The sequence below is a fragment of the Scardinius erythrophthalmus genome (genome assembly GCF_964197995.2).
Source record: "Scardinius erythrophthalmus genome assembly, chromosome: 20".
Classification (NCBI taxonomy): Eukaryota; Metazoa; Chordata; class Actinopteri; order Cypriniformes; family Leuciscidae; genus Scardinius; species Scardinius erythrophthalmus.
In genome coordinates, this window is record NC_138240.1 from 2,233,632 (window position 1) to 2,251,843 (window position 18,212).

An 18,212-nucleotide genomic window follows, 5' to 3' on the forward strand; every position below is an offset into this window, starting at 1 on the left:
AAACTTTTCAACATTTCAATGCAATAAAACAATACCAAAAATGTATAAAGTAAGCAAATGTTTCAAACATTGAAGTGCAGAAGAACTAGCCTATAATAAACAATCAAAACTTTTCAGATATTGATTTTAGTTCAGATTAAAATTAGGGAATAGGATGCATGATATATCGGCCACCATATCGGTATTGATATATATGGTCATTTTTAATGTTGTCGTTATCGACCCGATAAGAAAATTAGCTTGAAACTGCTTGAAAAATGATTGACATCACTTAGAAAAGGAAAGTACAGTTACAGTAAGTGCAACACAAGCAGCGCAAGTCTGTCATATATGCTATATACAATTATAATGAGAACACTACTGTAAAATGTTGTGAATTCTGTGAATTTAGATTTATCGGCCAATATATCGGTGATCAATTATAAAAAATTATCGGTTATCGGTATCGGCCAAAATGTTCATATCGGTTCATCCCTAATTAAAATAAAAAAATTGTCTATAAGTATTTGGTGTTGCTTAATAATCTGAACGTCTGTTTTAAGAAGTAACTGCTTGACTTCCTTTCTTCTCCATGACAAGTGAGTTAAATACAGAAAGTTAACCAGGAAACCGATGCAACTTCATTATTTCAGCCGTTCTGTACAAAGCGCCACCTACTGTCAGAGAGTGAATCTGCATTTTCATTCAGCCGAACACTAACAGCTTCTCATCCATGTTTTTCATCACCTCTTTTAAGCAGCACATACAGAGTTTTATTAAATTAAACCGGTTGATGGAAAAGCAGCATACTAAAAAAGTTATCTAGAATAATTTACAGTAGGGGGTAAATATACCCTCATTCGATACATATCATGATAATAAACTCGCGATACTATATTATTGCTATAAGACGTGAGGTAAAAGATTAAAAAAAAATTTTTTACTGTTGATTAAAATGCTAAATTTGGTTTTACATTGGGGTGTATGAATAGGGTTGGACTTGTAGTACTGACACTAAAAAAATTTCATTTCAAATTTTATTTTGGGTGAACTATTGACAATACATATTGTCACTATCCACGATACATTTTGTTGTATTCTTGTTTTGCGACATATTGTGACACAATATATTGTTACACCCCTAATTTACAGTTTTGTTGTAAAGTGCCCACAATACCATGCAACACTGATAGTGTCTAGCTACACCTCAGAGAAGGGTCACTAAACGGATCTGTCTTTTGTGATGTAGAGAACGAGCCGAAACGCTCACTCCCCTACAGTTCCCAGAGACGCACATGGGGTCAAGCGTGGCAAACCATCCGCGCGCTGAAGGAGGACTGGCAGAGGCTGCAGCAAGGACAGAAAGTAGCCATGTAAGACGAGAGCGCTCTGTAAGAGCTGACGCTGATGTGAGAGGCTGTCAGTTTCAAAAATAAATACAAAACCTGTCTTGACTGAAAGAAAACAAGTTGACAAAAAGATTGAATCCAATATTTGGTGATAAAATAGCGTAACAAGTGATTTATAAGCTATTTTTTTGTAGGCCGGTCAAGTTTATAGGGTTTTCAAAACAGCACAAGGGTTAAGAATGTGGATTTATTTACGACACATTTAGTTCTCTAATGTGAAACAGAATATTTGGCAGGAAAATAATGTAGGGCGAGACATGATTTTACCCATCAGTATTTGATTGGATCATGAAAGTGGTCTGTGATATTAGTTAATTTTATTTCCCCCCTCTCACTTGGTTACAACAACAGAAGATAATAAATATTTTACAATGTAATTACATTTACATTTAAGTCATTTAGCAGACGCCTTTGTCCAAAGCGACTTACAAATTAGGACTAAATTAAAAGAGTCTTAAATTAAACTAAAAGAGTCATCGTGAAGAGACCAAAACAACGCAAGTGCTAAAAATACAAAGTTCAAGCATTGGTTCAAGTTCAAGGTAGGATCAAAGGAAAAGGAAAGATGTTTTTTTTTTTATGTATGAGGTTAAGACAGGATCAAACGTAAAAATTATGATAATAAATATTATGATTTTTTTTCTTTAGAACCCCTAAATCAAAAAACAAGTAATATTTATTGGTAACACTCTACAACAAGGTTAACTAATGCTACTTTATTGTAAAGTCTTTACCCATTTATTAAACAAGTAAACAAAGTAGTCACATTTATTTATATAGAGCTTTAGTGAGAGGCTGTAAATGACTCGCTCACTCTCTCTCTGTTCCAGCATGAGTCTCCTCAGACACAACGGCACATTGTCAAAGCAGAAGAACGAGATGGTGTCGATGCACCAGAGGTTAAAAGCCACGCTGGAGTTTTTCAGCACTAGTCTGCACATCGACATCGACAAATACCAGGAGCAGAGAGCCACGGGGATCGGTATGACACACCTTCACAAATAAATATTAGTGTACCCAAACCGGCTCTCAGTTCTGTTTTCAGCATTACTTTCAGAATGAGTGTTGATTGGCTCATGCTTTCCAGCTTCTGAAAAATTATTGAGTGTCTGGAGAGAAATGGAGCAAACCGCCCTCGACTGTGGACAGGTACATGCCTATCTGATGTTATGTTAATTAGGGGTGTGACGAGATCCCGCGATATCAAAATATTTCTCGTTGAGGTGAAAAGTTGTCTTGCTATTCGAGAATCCATGAACCGCATTATTAGTTTGTTTTCTTAGGCTGCACGATATAAAACAATTTAAAAATCATAATATAGCATAGCATAGTGCTATCATTTATAAACCTACTCTTATCACAAGAGAATACATCAGTATTTTTTTAATAATGTGAACTGTTCATTGCGATTTCAAAATAAAATCTTGAGTTAATCTTTTCGATGTCCACTAGTTCTTGTTCAAGAAATTACAGCAGCTGCAGCATCTCTATCATAAAGAAGTGGCCAAATATTAAAGATTAAGTGGTCATTTGAATTAAAAGTTGTTTGGACAATATTAAACAAGGATTTGATCCATCTCTTAAAGCGCCCTCTGCAGGTATTTGTTATAATACATGTGCATAAGTTGATAACATTACATTATGTTGTTCAATAAAACCATAAAATGACTTTATTTTGATACTTTATTCCTACTAATTATTATTGCCTTGTTGTTATGTATTTTATGTCATTTTAAAGGCTATTATTCACTTGTTTGTTAGTTGATTGTTATTACCTAATAATTAAAATAATTGAACAATTACTTGATTACCAAAATAATCGTTAGTGACAGCCCTAGATTAGTTAAATGCGCCTGCATTGTTCTGCATTTTGTGACTTTAAGCTGAATATTTTTCTAGTTATTTTTTTTTTATTGAAGATTTCTTTAATGTAGTGCTTCTTAAAAATATCATCTCGTCCCCATCCAATATTGTGTATCGCCACACCCCTATGTAATTGCTATCATTGTGAATGTTTGTGTGGTTGTAACGTGTGCTTTGGTGTTGTAATTGTGTGTGTGCATCAGACAGAAGACGTGAATAAACTGGAAGAGGAGATGATGACCCTTCAAACTGATATTGTTGAACTCCAGAGACAGCCGTGGAGGAGTGGAGAGGCTTTAGAGACACTGTAAACCAACACACACACACACACACACACACACACACACACATACTAGTCTCATGTAGTCATACTGATGATATAATGTTTGGTGTGAATCATATTTGTTACATTGGGCTTTTGGTGCTCATATGGTATGATTTAGTCAGAATATGAAGCTCATACTCGATAACAAAATACCTCAGTTTAAGGTTTACTTTTTACAAATCAGTAAAGATATCACGGCTAAAAGACACGTAAAGCCCGACCTGAAGGTGAATGTTTTTCGATAATATCCTCATTTTCTCCAGTAGCAATACCTCTCTTTTCTCTCCGACGGTGAATTGACACACAAATTGCGAATTGAAAATACGCCCAATGGAAACACGTCAATTTCGCAAAAACTCCCATTTATCGCAAAAAAGTTTTTACGCTCGCTTGAGATGGTTTTTCTGGCAATTCCAAAAAAAGAAATATTTTGCAAAACTGCAATGGAAACAGTTTTTGCGCATTTACAGGTCACCTTACGTCGATGGCGCGGTATATTTGGACAGAATACAAGACAGAGTTCTTTATTCAATTCATAAAAGACAATAAATTACAGGAATACTGGATTCTAAACCTCAAAGAAATGCCACAATCAAGACCTCAAAGCAGAAATGAGGGAGAAACACCCAGAAACACCTCATATGTGCCGCTCACAAGTATAAAGGTCTTTCCTTGCCATTAAAGATTGGATAACACACATCTCCTTTGATTAATAATAATGGCTGGAATATACATAAACCTACCAACATCCGTTGCCATGATTTTTGGAATGACTTATCGCGAGAGGAAACCGTTTTTTGTCGACATTTAGAAAAAGAAAAATGAAATCACAAATGTTTGGCGCAAATCTGTAATGGAAACGTGCCTACTGATAGTATATTATACTATATAAGCAGCGCGAGAACCAAAATTAAGTTCTTTTCCGTGGCTTATTGCGCTTAAATGGTCAAACACACACAAAATGATGTCAAAATGGCCGTCTTGGTGCGTATAAACAGCAGTTTTGGGATATAAATAGTTAACGCATGTTAAGCGCATAAGCTCTTAAAGTGACAGCAGCCTAATAAACCTGCTGTCTGTCATTAATGTGAATCAAAGAACAAAAGACAAAGAGAAAGTCACTCGCTGCTCTTGACTGAATAACTTTTGTAACTTTAATTGTAAGCACTGATCTGTATTTAATATTTAAAATGAAGACTATCTAGTGTTATTTTACATCTTTAATTTCTGTAGTAGGCTATTTCTTACCCGAATACTACTGTTAGAGCCACCTGAGAACTTAAAGCTGGTTATTTCATGCCACTCTATTGTATTTATTTGTGCTATCATTTGCAATTTGTTTGTTTATTCTTATTTTATTACTGGCTGTTTACTGTTTTTTTTTTTTTTTGGTGTAAATTTAGTTCAAAGATAAAGCCTCCCTGTGCTGTGAAAGCTATTTCAACAAAATTAAGAGATAATAATAAAAACATCTGTACGGCAGTTTTCCCCATGGTATCGAATATCGATATTTTTCAAGGTATCGTATCGAAGTTGGAAAATCCAGTATCGTGACAACACTACTATCAAATATGAGACAGTAGGCGTTATATAAAAAACTCTTGAATATCTTTCAGAGATTCCATGTCATGAACCCCACTAACTTTATCAAATCCAGTGATTTGTTCTTCCTCAGAAGTGTTACTGTAGTCTGATAAATAATAAACATGACTTGTTTCCCAGCAGACTGGTGTAAGCCAGTGTCTGACTCCCTGAAATACCATGAGTGTGTGTGTGTGTTTGCATACACTCCCACTCACCTGTGTTGTGTTTTGCAGTGAGGTGAAGGCAATGGAGCTCTTCCGTAAACTGAGAGAGAAACCCAGAGGTAAGATACACTTGTCAACATCCTCAGACTGAATGAGCCTCTCCATCATGTGATCTGAAAGTCTCTTTACTGTCTCCAGAGCAGCGCAGTAATGGAGACTGTCAAGAAGTCATCAAACTGGTGGTTCAAGCCGTACAGTTCTACGAGAGGAAGTTACGGGACTTTTACACACACCTGAGGTCTGTTCCTGTGAGACATTTAATCAGATTTCATTACAGGCTTCTCTGCAGACACAACATTATTGACATGATATATTTGAGACACTGTGATATGCAGAGGTGGGTAGTAACGAAGTACATTTACTTCGTTACATTTACTTGAGTACTTTTTTAGAAAAAATGTACTTTTAAGAGTAGATTTGAATGTGGGTACTTATTACTTTTACTCGAGTACATTTCTAATGAAAAAACTGTACTTTTACTTCGTTACATTGGGCGACGTTCCTCTCGTTACTTTATTTTAATGCAATATGTGTTGTTAAATGCGTAGTTTATTCCAAGCGCGCTGTATCTTTTTTCTGGACTTGAGCGATGCTCAATTCACAAATGAATGACTCTTTTGAGTCGATTCTGTTCAAAGACTTCATCAAACAAGTTGGCAGATCTGTCTAAATCGGTTCGCGAATCATTTTGAATGATCTGTTCAGTTCCTGCACGCACTGAATCATCTGAAGCCCTTTCAATTCACACTCGACTCGGAGTCGTAACAGAAAGATTTAAGCACATCAAGAGCGTTAGATGAAGTGGCAGTGGACCTACAGAAGCTACTAGCTACAGTCAAGTGAGAGCAAATCTTCAAATGCATCAACTTTTTGCCAGCGATGAAGATCTTTATTAGTTGAACATCTTCGTAAGCTGTCTGTGAATGAATGATTCCACAGGACAATATAGGCTATTCGATTTCATTTCACTCAGGTAATACATTTTACAACCAAACAGATTACTACGCCACGATACTAGAAAGTATGACATTACCCGTTTTTTGGACATATAAATTAATTTACATTAAATAAAGCTACCATTGTTCACAGTTAATGAACACCCGCCATCCCGCGGTAGTTTGTGTGTATTGTTGCGCAGTGGCGTGCGAACTCGACTTGAAAACGAATGCCTTTGCCTGCCGTTGACAGTTAACCAGTTTAAACATGCTTGCAGAAATATACATTTGATTATATTTTGGAGAACAGTCAGAAGAAGAACCGTCGATGTACTTTTATTTTTATTTTTTTTTTTTTGTGTGTGTGTTCAGACAGGCCCGGATTGGGTAATCGGGAGAATCGGGAGAATTCCCGGTGGGCCACTTCACTTTTGGGCCGGTCGAGGAATTTTTTTTTTTTGTTTGTTTTTTGTTTTTTTTTGTTTCACATTTCAATGTCACGTTAGTAACATTACACGTTCCGCCTTCTGACACTGCAGCGCGCAGCCTCTGCATGGGTTGTACCATGTGAGGGAGTTCTCCCCTCCCCTACTATAGAGTTGGTTGGGTCCACAGCCAGTCTTTTCCAAAACGTTTTAGGTAGGCTACTGCGGCCGCGGGCCCGCGGCATCGCCGGCGCCTACCGCGCCTGGTCGGCCCTACCGTAACGGTACGCTACGGTAGGGCCGTCCTCAGGGAGGATGGCTGGGAGGAAGAGGCCAGGAGGCATGGAAGCTTGTTTGCGTCACAGAATAAAACGTTTTAAAAGATAATTGCGACTTTTTATCTCACACTTGCGAGTTTACATTTCGGAATACATCAGAATTGCGTGAAATAAAGTCTCAATTGCGTGTTATAAAGTCAGAATTGCGAGATGGTCAGAATTGCGTGATATTAAGTCTCAATTGCGTTTTATAAAGTCAGAATTGCGAGATATAACTGTCAGAATTGCCTGAAATAAAGTTGCAATTGCGTGTTATAAAGTCAGCATTGCGAGATGGTCAAAATTGTGAGATATAAAGTCGCAATTGCGTGTTATAAAGTCATCATTGTGTGAATTAAAGTCGATTGCTTCTTATAGTCAGAAATTGCAAGATATAAAGTCAGAACTGCGTGAAATAAAGTTGCAATTGCTTCTTTTTAAAGTCAGAAATACAGAATTGCGAGATATAGTCTGAATTGTGTGATATAAAATCGCAATTGCTTCTTATAAAGTCTAAGTGAATTATTATTTAACCTTTACATTATTTGTTGAACTATGGTATTAATACCAACACACAATAGTAACAACTGAACTGTTGCTTCATTTATCCAAATTGGAAAAAGTGCTAATTTGGAATTCCACCGTGGAAAAAGTGGGCCGGTCTTGGGCATGAACTCCAGGGCTGAAAAGTGGCCCCACTCCGGCCCTGTGTTCAGATGTTCAGTAGCAGTCATGAGCGCGAGCACATGTGAAGAGTTTTTAACTCTTCTCTGTAAATACCTTTGAATGCAACACTGCAGATTCATTTTATTTCGAAATTTTATAATAATCCAAATGTAGTTGTATAAGTTAATATTCTACAAACCAGAGGACAGGCAATGATTTTCGAGCTATACAGATGGCAGAAATGAGCTTATGTCTCTCTTCTGTTTTTGTTGCAAAGATAGCTGATAATAATAGTCATTTAAATAAACAAAATCTAAATATATCATTTTATATATAGCCTACGACTACAGAGGCAAAAGCCTCTAAGTACCATCTGAAATTTTCTTCTAAAAGAGCATTTTTATCAAGCTTGTATGTTTATGTTCACACTTAAATGGCAATGAAAAGTAGCCTACCTATTAATTGTCATTAAAGTGAAATTACTAACCTTAAATATACGAGCTTGATACAAATGATTGTTTTAGAAGAAAATTTCAGATGGCACTCAGAGGCTTTTGCATCATGAAGTCTTCATATATATATATATATATATGTTGTTTTGGTTGTTGTTGTTGTTGTTGTGTTTCCTTGCCTTCCTACTATGTAAAGCGACCTTGGGTTTGAGAAAGGCGCTATATAAAATAAACTTTTATATATATATATATATATATATATATATATATATATATATATATATATATATATATATATATATATATATGTGTATATATATAGGCCTATATGATCCGAAGTAACTAGTTACTCACTACTTGAGTAGTTTTTTCATTGGATACTTTTTTACTCTTACTCAAGTAACTATTAAGATTATTACTTTTACTTTTACTTTGAGTAAATATTTCTATAAGTACTTGTACTTTTACTTGAGTACAGTTTTTGGGTACTCTACCCACCTCTGGTGATATGATATGAGTTCTGTTCCAATCCCTAAGTTTTCATGTCTGTTGTCTACATAGGCAGCATTCTAATATTGAACCTCTTACATAGTAAAACATTAGCATGTTTAAAAAACTAACAGCTTAATACTCTGATAAGCCAAAAAATTATACCACATATGATAGAATAGTACATTTTTTATTTAATTGAAAACATTTTTTAATCAGTTTTCAGTATTTAACTAATGCATTCTGGGATTATGATCTTCACAGTGAACAACACATTTGATTTAAGTATCTTAGAAGTAAGTTAATACTTTTATGCTTCCTACCTTTTGATTCAGGAGAACATCAGTGATTCTTTACGACTTCGTCTGGTCGTCATGGTTGTCAAAATCGTCTAACGTTATATTTCGATAGTGGAAATGAATGAAGCGGTGAACATTTGAGCGCGAGAACGCAGTGGCAAATCAAAATGTCAAAAGCACTTGTATTTCGGTACAAAGTTGAGACTGAAATTGTACAAATTCGGAACCCGCGGACTGAGATTAAAGCTCAAACCCTCCCGCGCCGCGCGTGTGCGCGCTCTGTGAAAAGCGTCAACGATTTTCTATGTACGCCGTGTTTTTGAAGTGGAGAAGTAAGCCAATCACAGACATGTTTGTTGAGCGCGAGAATGCACTGCCCAATCATAGACGTTTGGTCAGACAGACTCCACTCAAGGCGCTCGCGAGTCGCGATGAGTCGCGAATCATTTCATAATGACCAACATAAACACAATGTAAATAATATATTCATTGTGCAGTGGAGTTTTTGAAGTGATTCATGGATTATAAAGCGCTCTTTGCTCACTTTCAATTTATTCAATGCTGCTCAAGTAGGCTACATAATGCAAAATTTCAGGAGAGACAACCGTATTTAAATTTGCGATTGAATCTGAAATTGCGATAATAGTGAAGATAACCCATACATAGCAACAAACGTTACAATAAAAATGTATTACTTAAAGGGATAGTTCACCCAAAAATGAAAGTTCTGTCATCATTTACTCACCCTCAAGTTGTTCCAAACCTGTACACCCAAAAGAAGAATATGGGTAACTAAACAAGTGTGGGACACAAAGAAGATATTTAGAAGAATATGGGTTGATGGTATAGCCATTGACTTCCATAGTAGGGGGGAAAATACTATGGAAGTCAATGGCTATACCATCAACCCATATTCTTCAAAATATCTTCTTTTGTGTTCAGTAGAAGTAAATTCATACAGGTTTGGAACAACTTAAGGGTGAGTAAATGACAGAATTTTAATTTGTTTGGGTGAACTATCCCTTTAAGATGCTTTGAAACAATCTGTATTTAATATAGCGCTATTAATGTGACTTGACTTGTTTTTGATAAGGTACAAAAATTGGTTCAGAGAATTGTGAAACTGTACTGGTATATCGTGAAAACACTAGATATGCAGCTGAGGTTTTGAAAGACAGCTATTAATGTTCAGATCAATTAATTGTGTATCTTTATCTAATAATTATGGAATTTGGACCCTTTCCCTCTTTTGTACCTTTTACATTTTTCTGTGTTTCCTTGCTCTATCTTGCATACGGTCACTGTCAAAGATTGACTTGTTCAGTGTTTGTAATATTTCATTTGAACATAGGCTAAAAGTGCGTGTGTGTGTGTGTGTGTGTGTGTGCAGTAAGACAATGGTGTGCCGTCAGCGAGTGCTGGAGCTGCTGCCCCGTGTGGAGGGGATGGTGAGTGCGATGGCCCGGAGTGAGAAGCGACTGCTTCATCTGCAGGAGAAGAGACAGAAGGAGCTGTGGAACCTGCTCAAAGTCGCCTGTGTACGTACACTACTCATACTAGTCCTCCAGTGGGTCCATTATACACAGTAGGGGAGTCAAACCAAAATGTATTCAGACACCATCAACATTTCTCACATTATCACAGTTTATTCGCTATAGTTTAGAAAATGGTAATAAAATATGATCAAATCAGTTGATATTTGACTGGTTTTGTCCGTCCTTCTGTTACTGTCTCACACATGAATTATGTTGAATATCTGTCAGCTGTTAAATTTAACTACACAATTAGATAATACCAGTTTAGCTCAACCAATCACCAAGCAATGCTTCATTTTGTTCAGTCTGTGTGTAAAAAGAGCATTAGCAATTAAAGACAACACACTTCAGAAAACATGATCAGCTCAAAGTGTCCGAATCATTTTTGGTCCAAATTTTTTATATATTTTACTGTATGAAGAATTTTTGTGTATATTATGACAGTTTAATTTATTTTGCTATCCTCACTTATATAAATTAAATATAGTGTCCTGCACACACTAGTAAAAAATGCCAAAAATGATATCTGGTGTCTGGATAATTTTTACTTAGAGTTCAGAGTATTTATTTTTTCCCCACATTAATTTCCCACGTCTAGTACAATCATGTGGTTTTGTTTCATTAATACAGTGTATACTTTTTTCTTGATTTACCCCAAAAGAATGGAAGTGAAATGTGACAACATGCCCCATAGGTGAGGCACATTGTAACATGACCATATGACAAATTAACATTTTATCTGATCTAATCAAAAAAATATACAAGACAAACTCAAATATTTTGTCAATAAAATACAACTATTAACCTTTTCATATAAAATGTCATTTTTTAATAATAAAAAATAAACGAATTTTTGAGTTTGACAACTAACACACCGCAAAACACAGCTATACAGCAGAGTTCAAAACATAATAATTATTAATCATTTCTAAACATTGACTCCCTGTCTTTATTCACCTTTTTCTAATGGTTTCTCAATAGAATTCATAAAAGTATAGAATATAATAACATAGTTCTAATAGGGGCACAATGTAACGCAGTGTGACAACATGCCCCGCCTGCGCATCTGGGATTTAAAACCGACTAGTTAAAAACTATCTCATCTGTTAAATAACAGATATAAAATTAAAATAACATCAGATTTGTCTAATTTAAAATAAACACAAAAAACAGAGATGAAAAATGTACTTGTGTAAGAAATTTACTTTTGCTATGGTTAAATAAATGTTCAGTGATATCTTCCAAAGATTTTTTTAAATTTTGGCACATTTATTTCTCTATATAGTGTCAATCTGGCAACTGTTCAATGCACTAAGTTTTAAATCAAGTCAAGATACATTTATCTATACAGCGCTTTTTACAATATAGATTCAGTTTCAAAGCAGCTTTACAGAGATAACAGGAAAATAATGCAACAAAGTTTGTTTCCAGAAGAAAATAGCGTCACAGTCCAGCTTAAGTGAGTTCAGTGATGTTTCATTTTTATTGTAAAAAAGTTATTAATTTAGTTCATTTATATATATATATATATATATAAACCATGATGTCATCGTCCAGCTCAGTTCAGTTCTCATATAATGGTGTCGATGTAGGCAGATCAATAATATTGTTGAATATTAAATGCATGTTTCGATCACGAACCATGTGTGTGACAACTAGCCCCGCTTTAGACGCGGTGTCGTGTAAGTTAATAACTAATGATCTTTGAAACGGAAGTGAATCAAAACTAACTTTAGCTGGACAATAACTTTATTCTAGAACAATCTGTTACTTTAATTTCCTGTTATCACTGTAAAGCTGCTTTGAAACAATGTTAAAAGCGCTGTATAAATGAAGCTGACTTGACTTGACTTGAAAACCCAGATGGCCTAAATATGCACCAGATCACACTGTTCTTCCGGATGCTTGATTTGAGCGTGTGTGTGTTTTAGAGTAAGGTTCGCAGTCCTGTGAGTGGCAGTCCAGATGGAGGACGAACCCCACCGGCCCCCGGACACCCGCTGATGTCACACAGGTCTTCACATCCCAGCAGCCCTCCTGACACACCGGAGACGTGAGTCCAGCGCCAGTGTGTGTGCGTGTGACACACATGTACATGTTTCCATCTCAAACGTTTCTCTCTTGTATTTGATTTAGAGACGAGTCTCAGGTTGTGATCGAGGAGAGTAAGATGTTTGAGAGCCGTCTGCAGAGTTTAGTGCAAGACACCATTCAGGAAACTGAGACCAGCATGCAGGTAAATTCTGGTTACTGGTTTTGTCTCCCAAAATAGGTTTATATATTTAATGTTTTATTTGTATAGGGACGGATACAATAAACATAGATTAACATAGTGACAGCAGCCATCCAATGGGTGTATCATAGTGCTTGTAGCTAAAGCTAATTTACAACACTTGTCCCTTGATCCAAGGTCAAACAACACTTTATTTCCTCATAATCTCCACTTCAGCTTCAGCTCTTTTCTCATAGTGTCTGAAACGGTTCGATCAAGGATTCAGTCTTTCTAAGCCCCGCCTCTCTGAGAGCTACTCTGCTCTGATTGGTCTGAATCCAAATGCCTCATTATCATATCTGAATCTCAGCTCTTGATCACAGTGATACGAACAGTAAGGATGGCGTGGGTTTTACCGTATCAATCTCATCAAAGTGGATTTGCTTTGTCAGCAGAAAACTGCGTCTTCTCGACATGAACAACACGAACCAAACTCTTCCAGTCTCAGATAAACTACAGTGTTTGAGGGCGGAGCTAAGAGACGCTGTTCAGCCAATCGAGACCAGAGGCTGGCATTATGCAAATTAGTTACAAACCTACGCAGGTTCAGCAGAAAGTGAGACTGAATTACTGACGACTCGTTTCAGTTCAGAATCAAAAACTGTTTATCTGCACTTTGATCTGTGACACCATGCAGAGCTTTTACATTCACACACAGCTCTGAAGGATATTTTAAAAAAATTCTCTATAAGAAATATAACCATTTGTCTCGAGTTGTTAATGATTTTCAAAATCAGCAAAAAGTCACGCCACGAATAACCATGACAATAATTGTTGACATTATCGATCATTGGAGAACTGGAGCAAATCCCTCGTAATGACGTAACATAGTGTAATATTGTGATGATTAATTGTAAAAATTTATTTGAATAACTAAATAAACTCATTAAAACATCATACACAAGGTCATCCTGATGTAACAGGTTCATTTATGATTTCTGTGTTTATGAATGTGTTGTCTTCAGTCTTCAGAGCAATACTAAGAAAGATAAGAACATTCTTAAGAAGTATTTTGGGAAAATACAACATATTTGTAACTTTGTTCACAAGTAAGAAAATAAGAAAATGTAATTCTTAAGAATGTTTTGTGAATCCACGTTAAGAGATTATATTGATCATCACTGATATTTCTTTTAGATCCTGAGGGAGTGGAAGTGGTTGAATGGAGGGCAGGATCTGGCTTGACGTCACTGTTACCTGTCAATCAAACTGCTCATTACCTCAGAAGCAAACAGAAACGATGCTGTACCGCCACCAACTGGAGGAAACATGATACTGCAGGCAGTGTGTGCTGGCCACCCAATAATAGGGTTATAAACCCTTAAAAAATTTTTTTATATAATTTGTTAATCAAAGTTTCTTGTATCAAAGTACTTGACTATTTTCCAGCCTTTCTGATGTTTTTGCTGCTGTCTTCTATGCAAACGCCTCTTCACATGTATCGGCTTTATGACAATTTGCTTGTGCCGTTCCTTATTTGTAAGTCGCTTTGGATAAAAGTGTCTGCTAAATGTAAATATTACTCTGTCCGAGTTCCTCATTACCTCACTGTGAGTAGAGGTTTATCTTTTTGTCATGAAATCTTCATGAACACAATAACAAACGTCCACATTTACACATCGAGTGGTCAGACTGTACGTGAGCATGTGAGCTTATGAAATATGCAAATTACAGCTTCAGTTGAGGAAATTATTTTTATATCCTGAAAAAAACTTTTTTAGTTATTTTTGTCTTTATAGGTTTTAATTAATTTGTTTTTAGTATGTCAAGTTAAACCAATTGAAAATGAGAAATGTGGTTGTTTTTTGTTTTTATATTTTATTTTAAGTCTTTTATGGTTTTAGTTAACTATACTAACCCGAAATACATTGGTGTATCCAAGAATTTTGTGTTTGTTTTTGATTTCTAGTGTAATTAAATTTTAAACGTTACATTTTTTAATACTTCTAACAAGGATAAAAAGTAAATGAGAATAAAGTTAATTCAGTCAACGTTCCTCTTTATTAATTTCCACAACATCAGTTTCTTCTAGTCCTCTGCTTTTAACATAAATCAGATTTTATAATGGGAATAAAAACAAGAAATACAGAGAAGGTCATGGAGCGTCCTCTAATAACTCCAGCCCACAAACAGACAACCATCTTGTGTGATAAATACGTGTTTGGCAATGAAAGTGGACGGATGTGAGTGAGAGGGGCTTGACATTCAGAGAGTACCATTAAACTCTTTCACTATAAGCACTACAGACACATCAGCTCCTGTGTGACGGTTCAGAAACTAAAATCAACTAGGATATTTATCTAGTTCAATTTAAAAACAACAAATGATATGGTGCCACGTGTGTAACGTTAAATAATTGCCATGATATGTTGTCACATAGCGAGCTGGTGATGGAGGATTGGTGTGGGCAGAAATCATGTGACTGGTGATCCTGTTTCTTACTGGTTGAGGTTCTAGAGGGTTTAAGGCCAGATTAGTTAACCAGGAATTACAGGGGGAAAGTGTGTTTTAGCATGCGCTGAAGTTGTGCTGTCAGCTCCCCGTGTTTCTTTTCTTTCCGTTGATGCCTCTCCGCTTCTGTCCGTCCGTCGTTACACCTCCAGCTCGAAGCCCATGCCCACCTTGTGTCCTCCGGCGTTGAAGTTCTTGGCGTCGATCAGAGCAGATAGAGTGAGCTTCACACCTGCAGAAGATACAAGACATTCATTATGCTTCATTGGCACTTATTAAAGATTTAAAGAAGGACCTATTATGCTTTTTACAACTCTCTTTAGTGTGTAATGTTGCTGTTTGAGTTCTTCTCTATATCAGTGTCAGCGTTCTTCACTCTTCCGCCTCCATTGTAGTCTTGAGTTTCCTCCGGGATTGAACACATCACAATATTCCTTATTTAAATAATAAATATGCAGAATGAAGGGGCGGGGCCTGGTTGAGTGAGTTAGTGGTGTGTTAAAACTGGCGGTTATGGTAAGGGGCGGGGCATTTCCCAAGCGCTCGACCAATCACAACACAAAGATCCAGCCGACCAATCAGAGCACAGTGTGCTTTCCAGAAGGAGGGGCTTCATAAAGGTCAACAGTCGATTTCCGGAAATAAAAACTAATTTCTCCATAAGGAATTAGATTTTGAACGATACCTTATAAACCTTTAAAGACAGCCGTACCGTGAGCGACGAGGTTGTTAATCAGTGGTATTTGCTTCTGCTGAAGCCAGTTATTTCAGCTTATTTTTAAAATAATAGTGTTTAAAAGTGGAATTTCTGGTGAAAACTACATTACCCATGATGCTGTAGAGAAAATTCCACCAATCAGAGAGTCGAAAAAAGCAACAAAAAAACAAAATAGCTCTTAAGCTCCGCCCACTCCCATCAAGCACTGCGAATGACAAAGTTGATCTCCCTACGCTTTTTAAAATCTGAAATGTTTATATATATATATATATTGCTGTTCGCAATGCTTCATGGGATTGTAGTTCTTTCCCTCACCAGGCCATTCAAGCATGAAAACTTATTCCAGTAGAGCCCAAAAACAAAATCAAGCCTTTGTAAAAGACACAATATGGCATCTTTAATGCCTGCTTTTTAAACAAAAATAAAAGTGTTTGGTTACCTGGCCGAAGGCTCTGTGTGTATCCTACTCCAACCAGACTAGCGTTATTCACTTTGGCCTGAAGAGACACACACATTGGCATCAAGCGTCAGTAATGTTTGTCAGTTTTGGGAGGACAGTGACGGGAGGGTGTTCTGTAGACTCACAGCGATGGAGGAGTCTTTGTCTAGCTGGTATTTGGCGGCGATGCCGAAGCGTGTGTTGTTACTGCCCGCGGTCCAGGCCAGATTCACTGCCGTCTCCAGCTGACCGTTCACCTTCTGATAGATGGAGCCGCCGAACTCTGTGCCATCATTACTGCAACACACACACACACACACCATTACTTTCAGGAGAATAAATACTGTTTGTTAATCACGTCTCATTGGCACTACGAGCCAGGGTTACTATAGTAAATAAAAATAAAACCATTAATATATATATATATATATATATATATATATATATATATATATATATATATATATATATATATTAATTAATGAAATAAAATATTAAGAAAAAATGTGAGCATTTTATTTCAGCTAGTTAACAGGGGAACATTTCTTATTTTCATTTAGTTTAACAATGTCCTAAAATAAACTTTTTATCAAATAAAAAATGAATAAAATTGACAAACACAACAAAATTACTAAAACTTTTCTGGAAAATTAAAATTAATTTAAACTATTTATAAAAACTATAATAATTATTAAAAATAATAGGATGCTTTTTCAGAGTTTAAGCAAGAGTAAAAATTAACTAATATATATATATATATATATATATATATATATATATATATATATATATATTATATTTCCCCAGGTGATTAATCACAGTACATTAAGATAATTGTTTTGTATAAAAGGTTTTATGAAATTGTATGTACAAACAAGGCATTATTCTAATAAATACAGAAGAGGATCTGAATAAAGCCAGGTTCAAACTTATTGTTTTATTTCAGTGCCATATTAAAGGTTTTATCAGAGGGGATTTTCGATTATCTCTTTTAAAAACTCAGAAACAACCAGAAAAATGTAAAAAGTTTTTAGGAATAAAATGTCATAAACCAGGCGAATGACATGAACAAACCCTTCAGAATATAGACCGGAATAAAACTAAAGTTTGTAAAGCTGCTGAAGTGGAGATTTCTGACTCAACCCAAAGACTTTAGATGTATAAACTTCACTCATATTACTTATGAATGGCAGAAAATGCAAGGTGTCGTGCAATATGGCGTAATTAGTTAGTTTCCTCACACATTGGTGTGTAGCTGGAAGTCTCCTGCCTTGTAGCCCAGAGCGAAGTTGTTCTGGACGAGTTTGGACTTGGCCGTGTCGAAGGCCATCTGGTAACCGGCCAGCCAGCCTTCGTAACCCAGAACCGCGGCGGCGTGAACCGTGGGGCCGGCCAGGTCGAAATCTAGATCACATCCCGCGTTCATGAAATCACGCTTGTATCCCGTCTTCAGCTTAGCGCTCTTCTTCCTGAGGAGGTCAGAGAGAGGGTGACGTGTTCAACACTTACTGGGAGCAGCTCACTGAGAATAACATTCTTCACTGGATTGAAATGAATGAAGTTTAACATTAACATTAAAAATAGAAATAAATAAATAACTTTTTATTTTATTTTATATTATAAATTAATATATATATTATCAATATAATAATGTAATTAATATAATATATATATATATTCATTTAATTGTTAATTTCATTTCATTAAAGTACTGAATATTTGGGTTTAAACTGAATTATGGGAATGTAAGAAAAATTTAAATTATATATATATTGTATTTAAAACATGTATTTAATATAAATATAAATATATATATTTTTAAATGAATAA

General features: G+C 35.9%; 2 protein-coding genes across 2 annotated transcripts in view; one reads left to right on the forward strand and one right to left on the reverse strand.

The window, feature by feature from the left end:
* Positions 1-14,776, forward strand: part of ikbkb (inhibitor of nuclear factor kappa B kinase subunit beta) — a 32,034-nt gene extending 17,258 nt beyond the window's left edge. The window contains exons 13-22 of the mRNA XM_081348230.1: positions 1,229-1,352; positions 2,219-2,370; positions 2,476-2,537; positions 3,455-3,558; positions 5,394-5,443; positions 5,523-5,622; positions 10,358-10,505; positions 12,434-12,555; positions 12,639-12,738; positions 13,912-14,776. Of these exons, the coding sequence (XP_081204356.1) occupies positions 1,229-1,352; positions 2,219-2,370; positions 2,476-2,537; positions 3,455-3,558; positions 5,394-5,443; positions 5,523-5,622; positions 10,358-10,505; positions 12,434-12,555; positions 12,639-12,738; positions 13,912-13,959 (1,010 nt within the window). The 3' untranslated portion in view covers positions 13,960-14,776. The remainder of the gene's footprint in view (positions 1-1,228; positions 1,353-2,218; positions 2,371-2,475; positions 2,538-3,454; positions 3,559-5,393; positions 5,444-5,522; positions 5,623-10,357; positions 10,506-12,433; positions 12,556-12,638; positions 12,739-13,911) is intronic.
* Positions 14,757-18,212, reverse strand: part of vdac3 (voltage-dependent anion channel 3) — a 17,083-nt gene continuing 13,627 nt past the window's right edge. Inside the window, exons 7-10 of the mRNA XM_081348231.1 lie at positions 17,624-17,851; positions 16,529-16,679; positions 16,383-16,440; positions 14,757-15,457 (exon numbers count right to left, since the gene is read on the reverse strand). Of these exons, the coding sequence (XP_081204357.1) occupies positions 15,366-15,457; positions 16,383-16,440; positions 16,529-16,679; positions 17,624-17,851 (529 nt within the window). The 3' untranslated portion in view covers positions 14,757-15,365. The remainder of the gene's footprint in view (positions 15,458-16,382; positions 16,441-16,528; positions 16,680-17,623; positions 17,852-18,212) is intronic.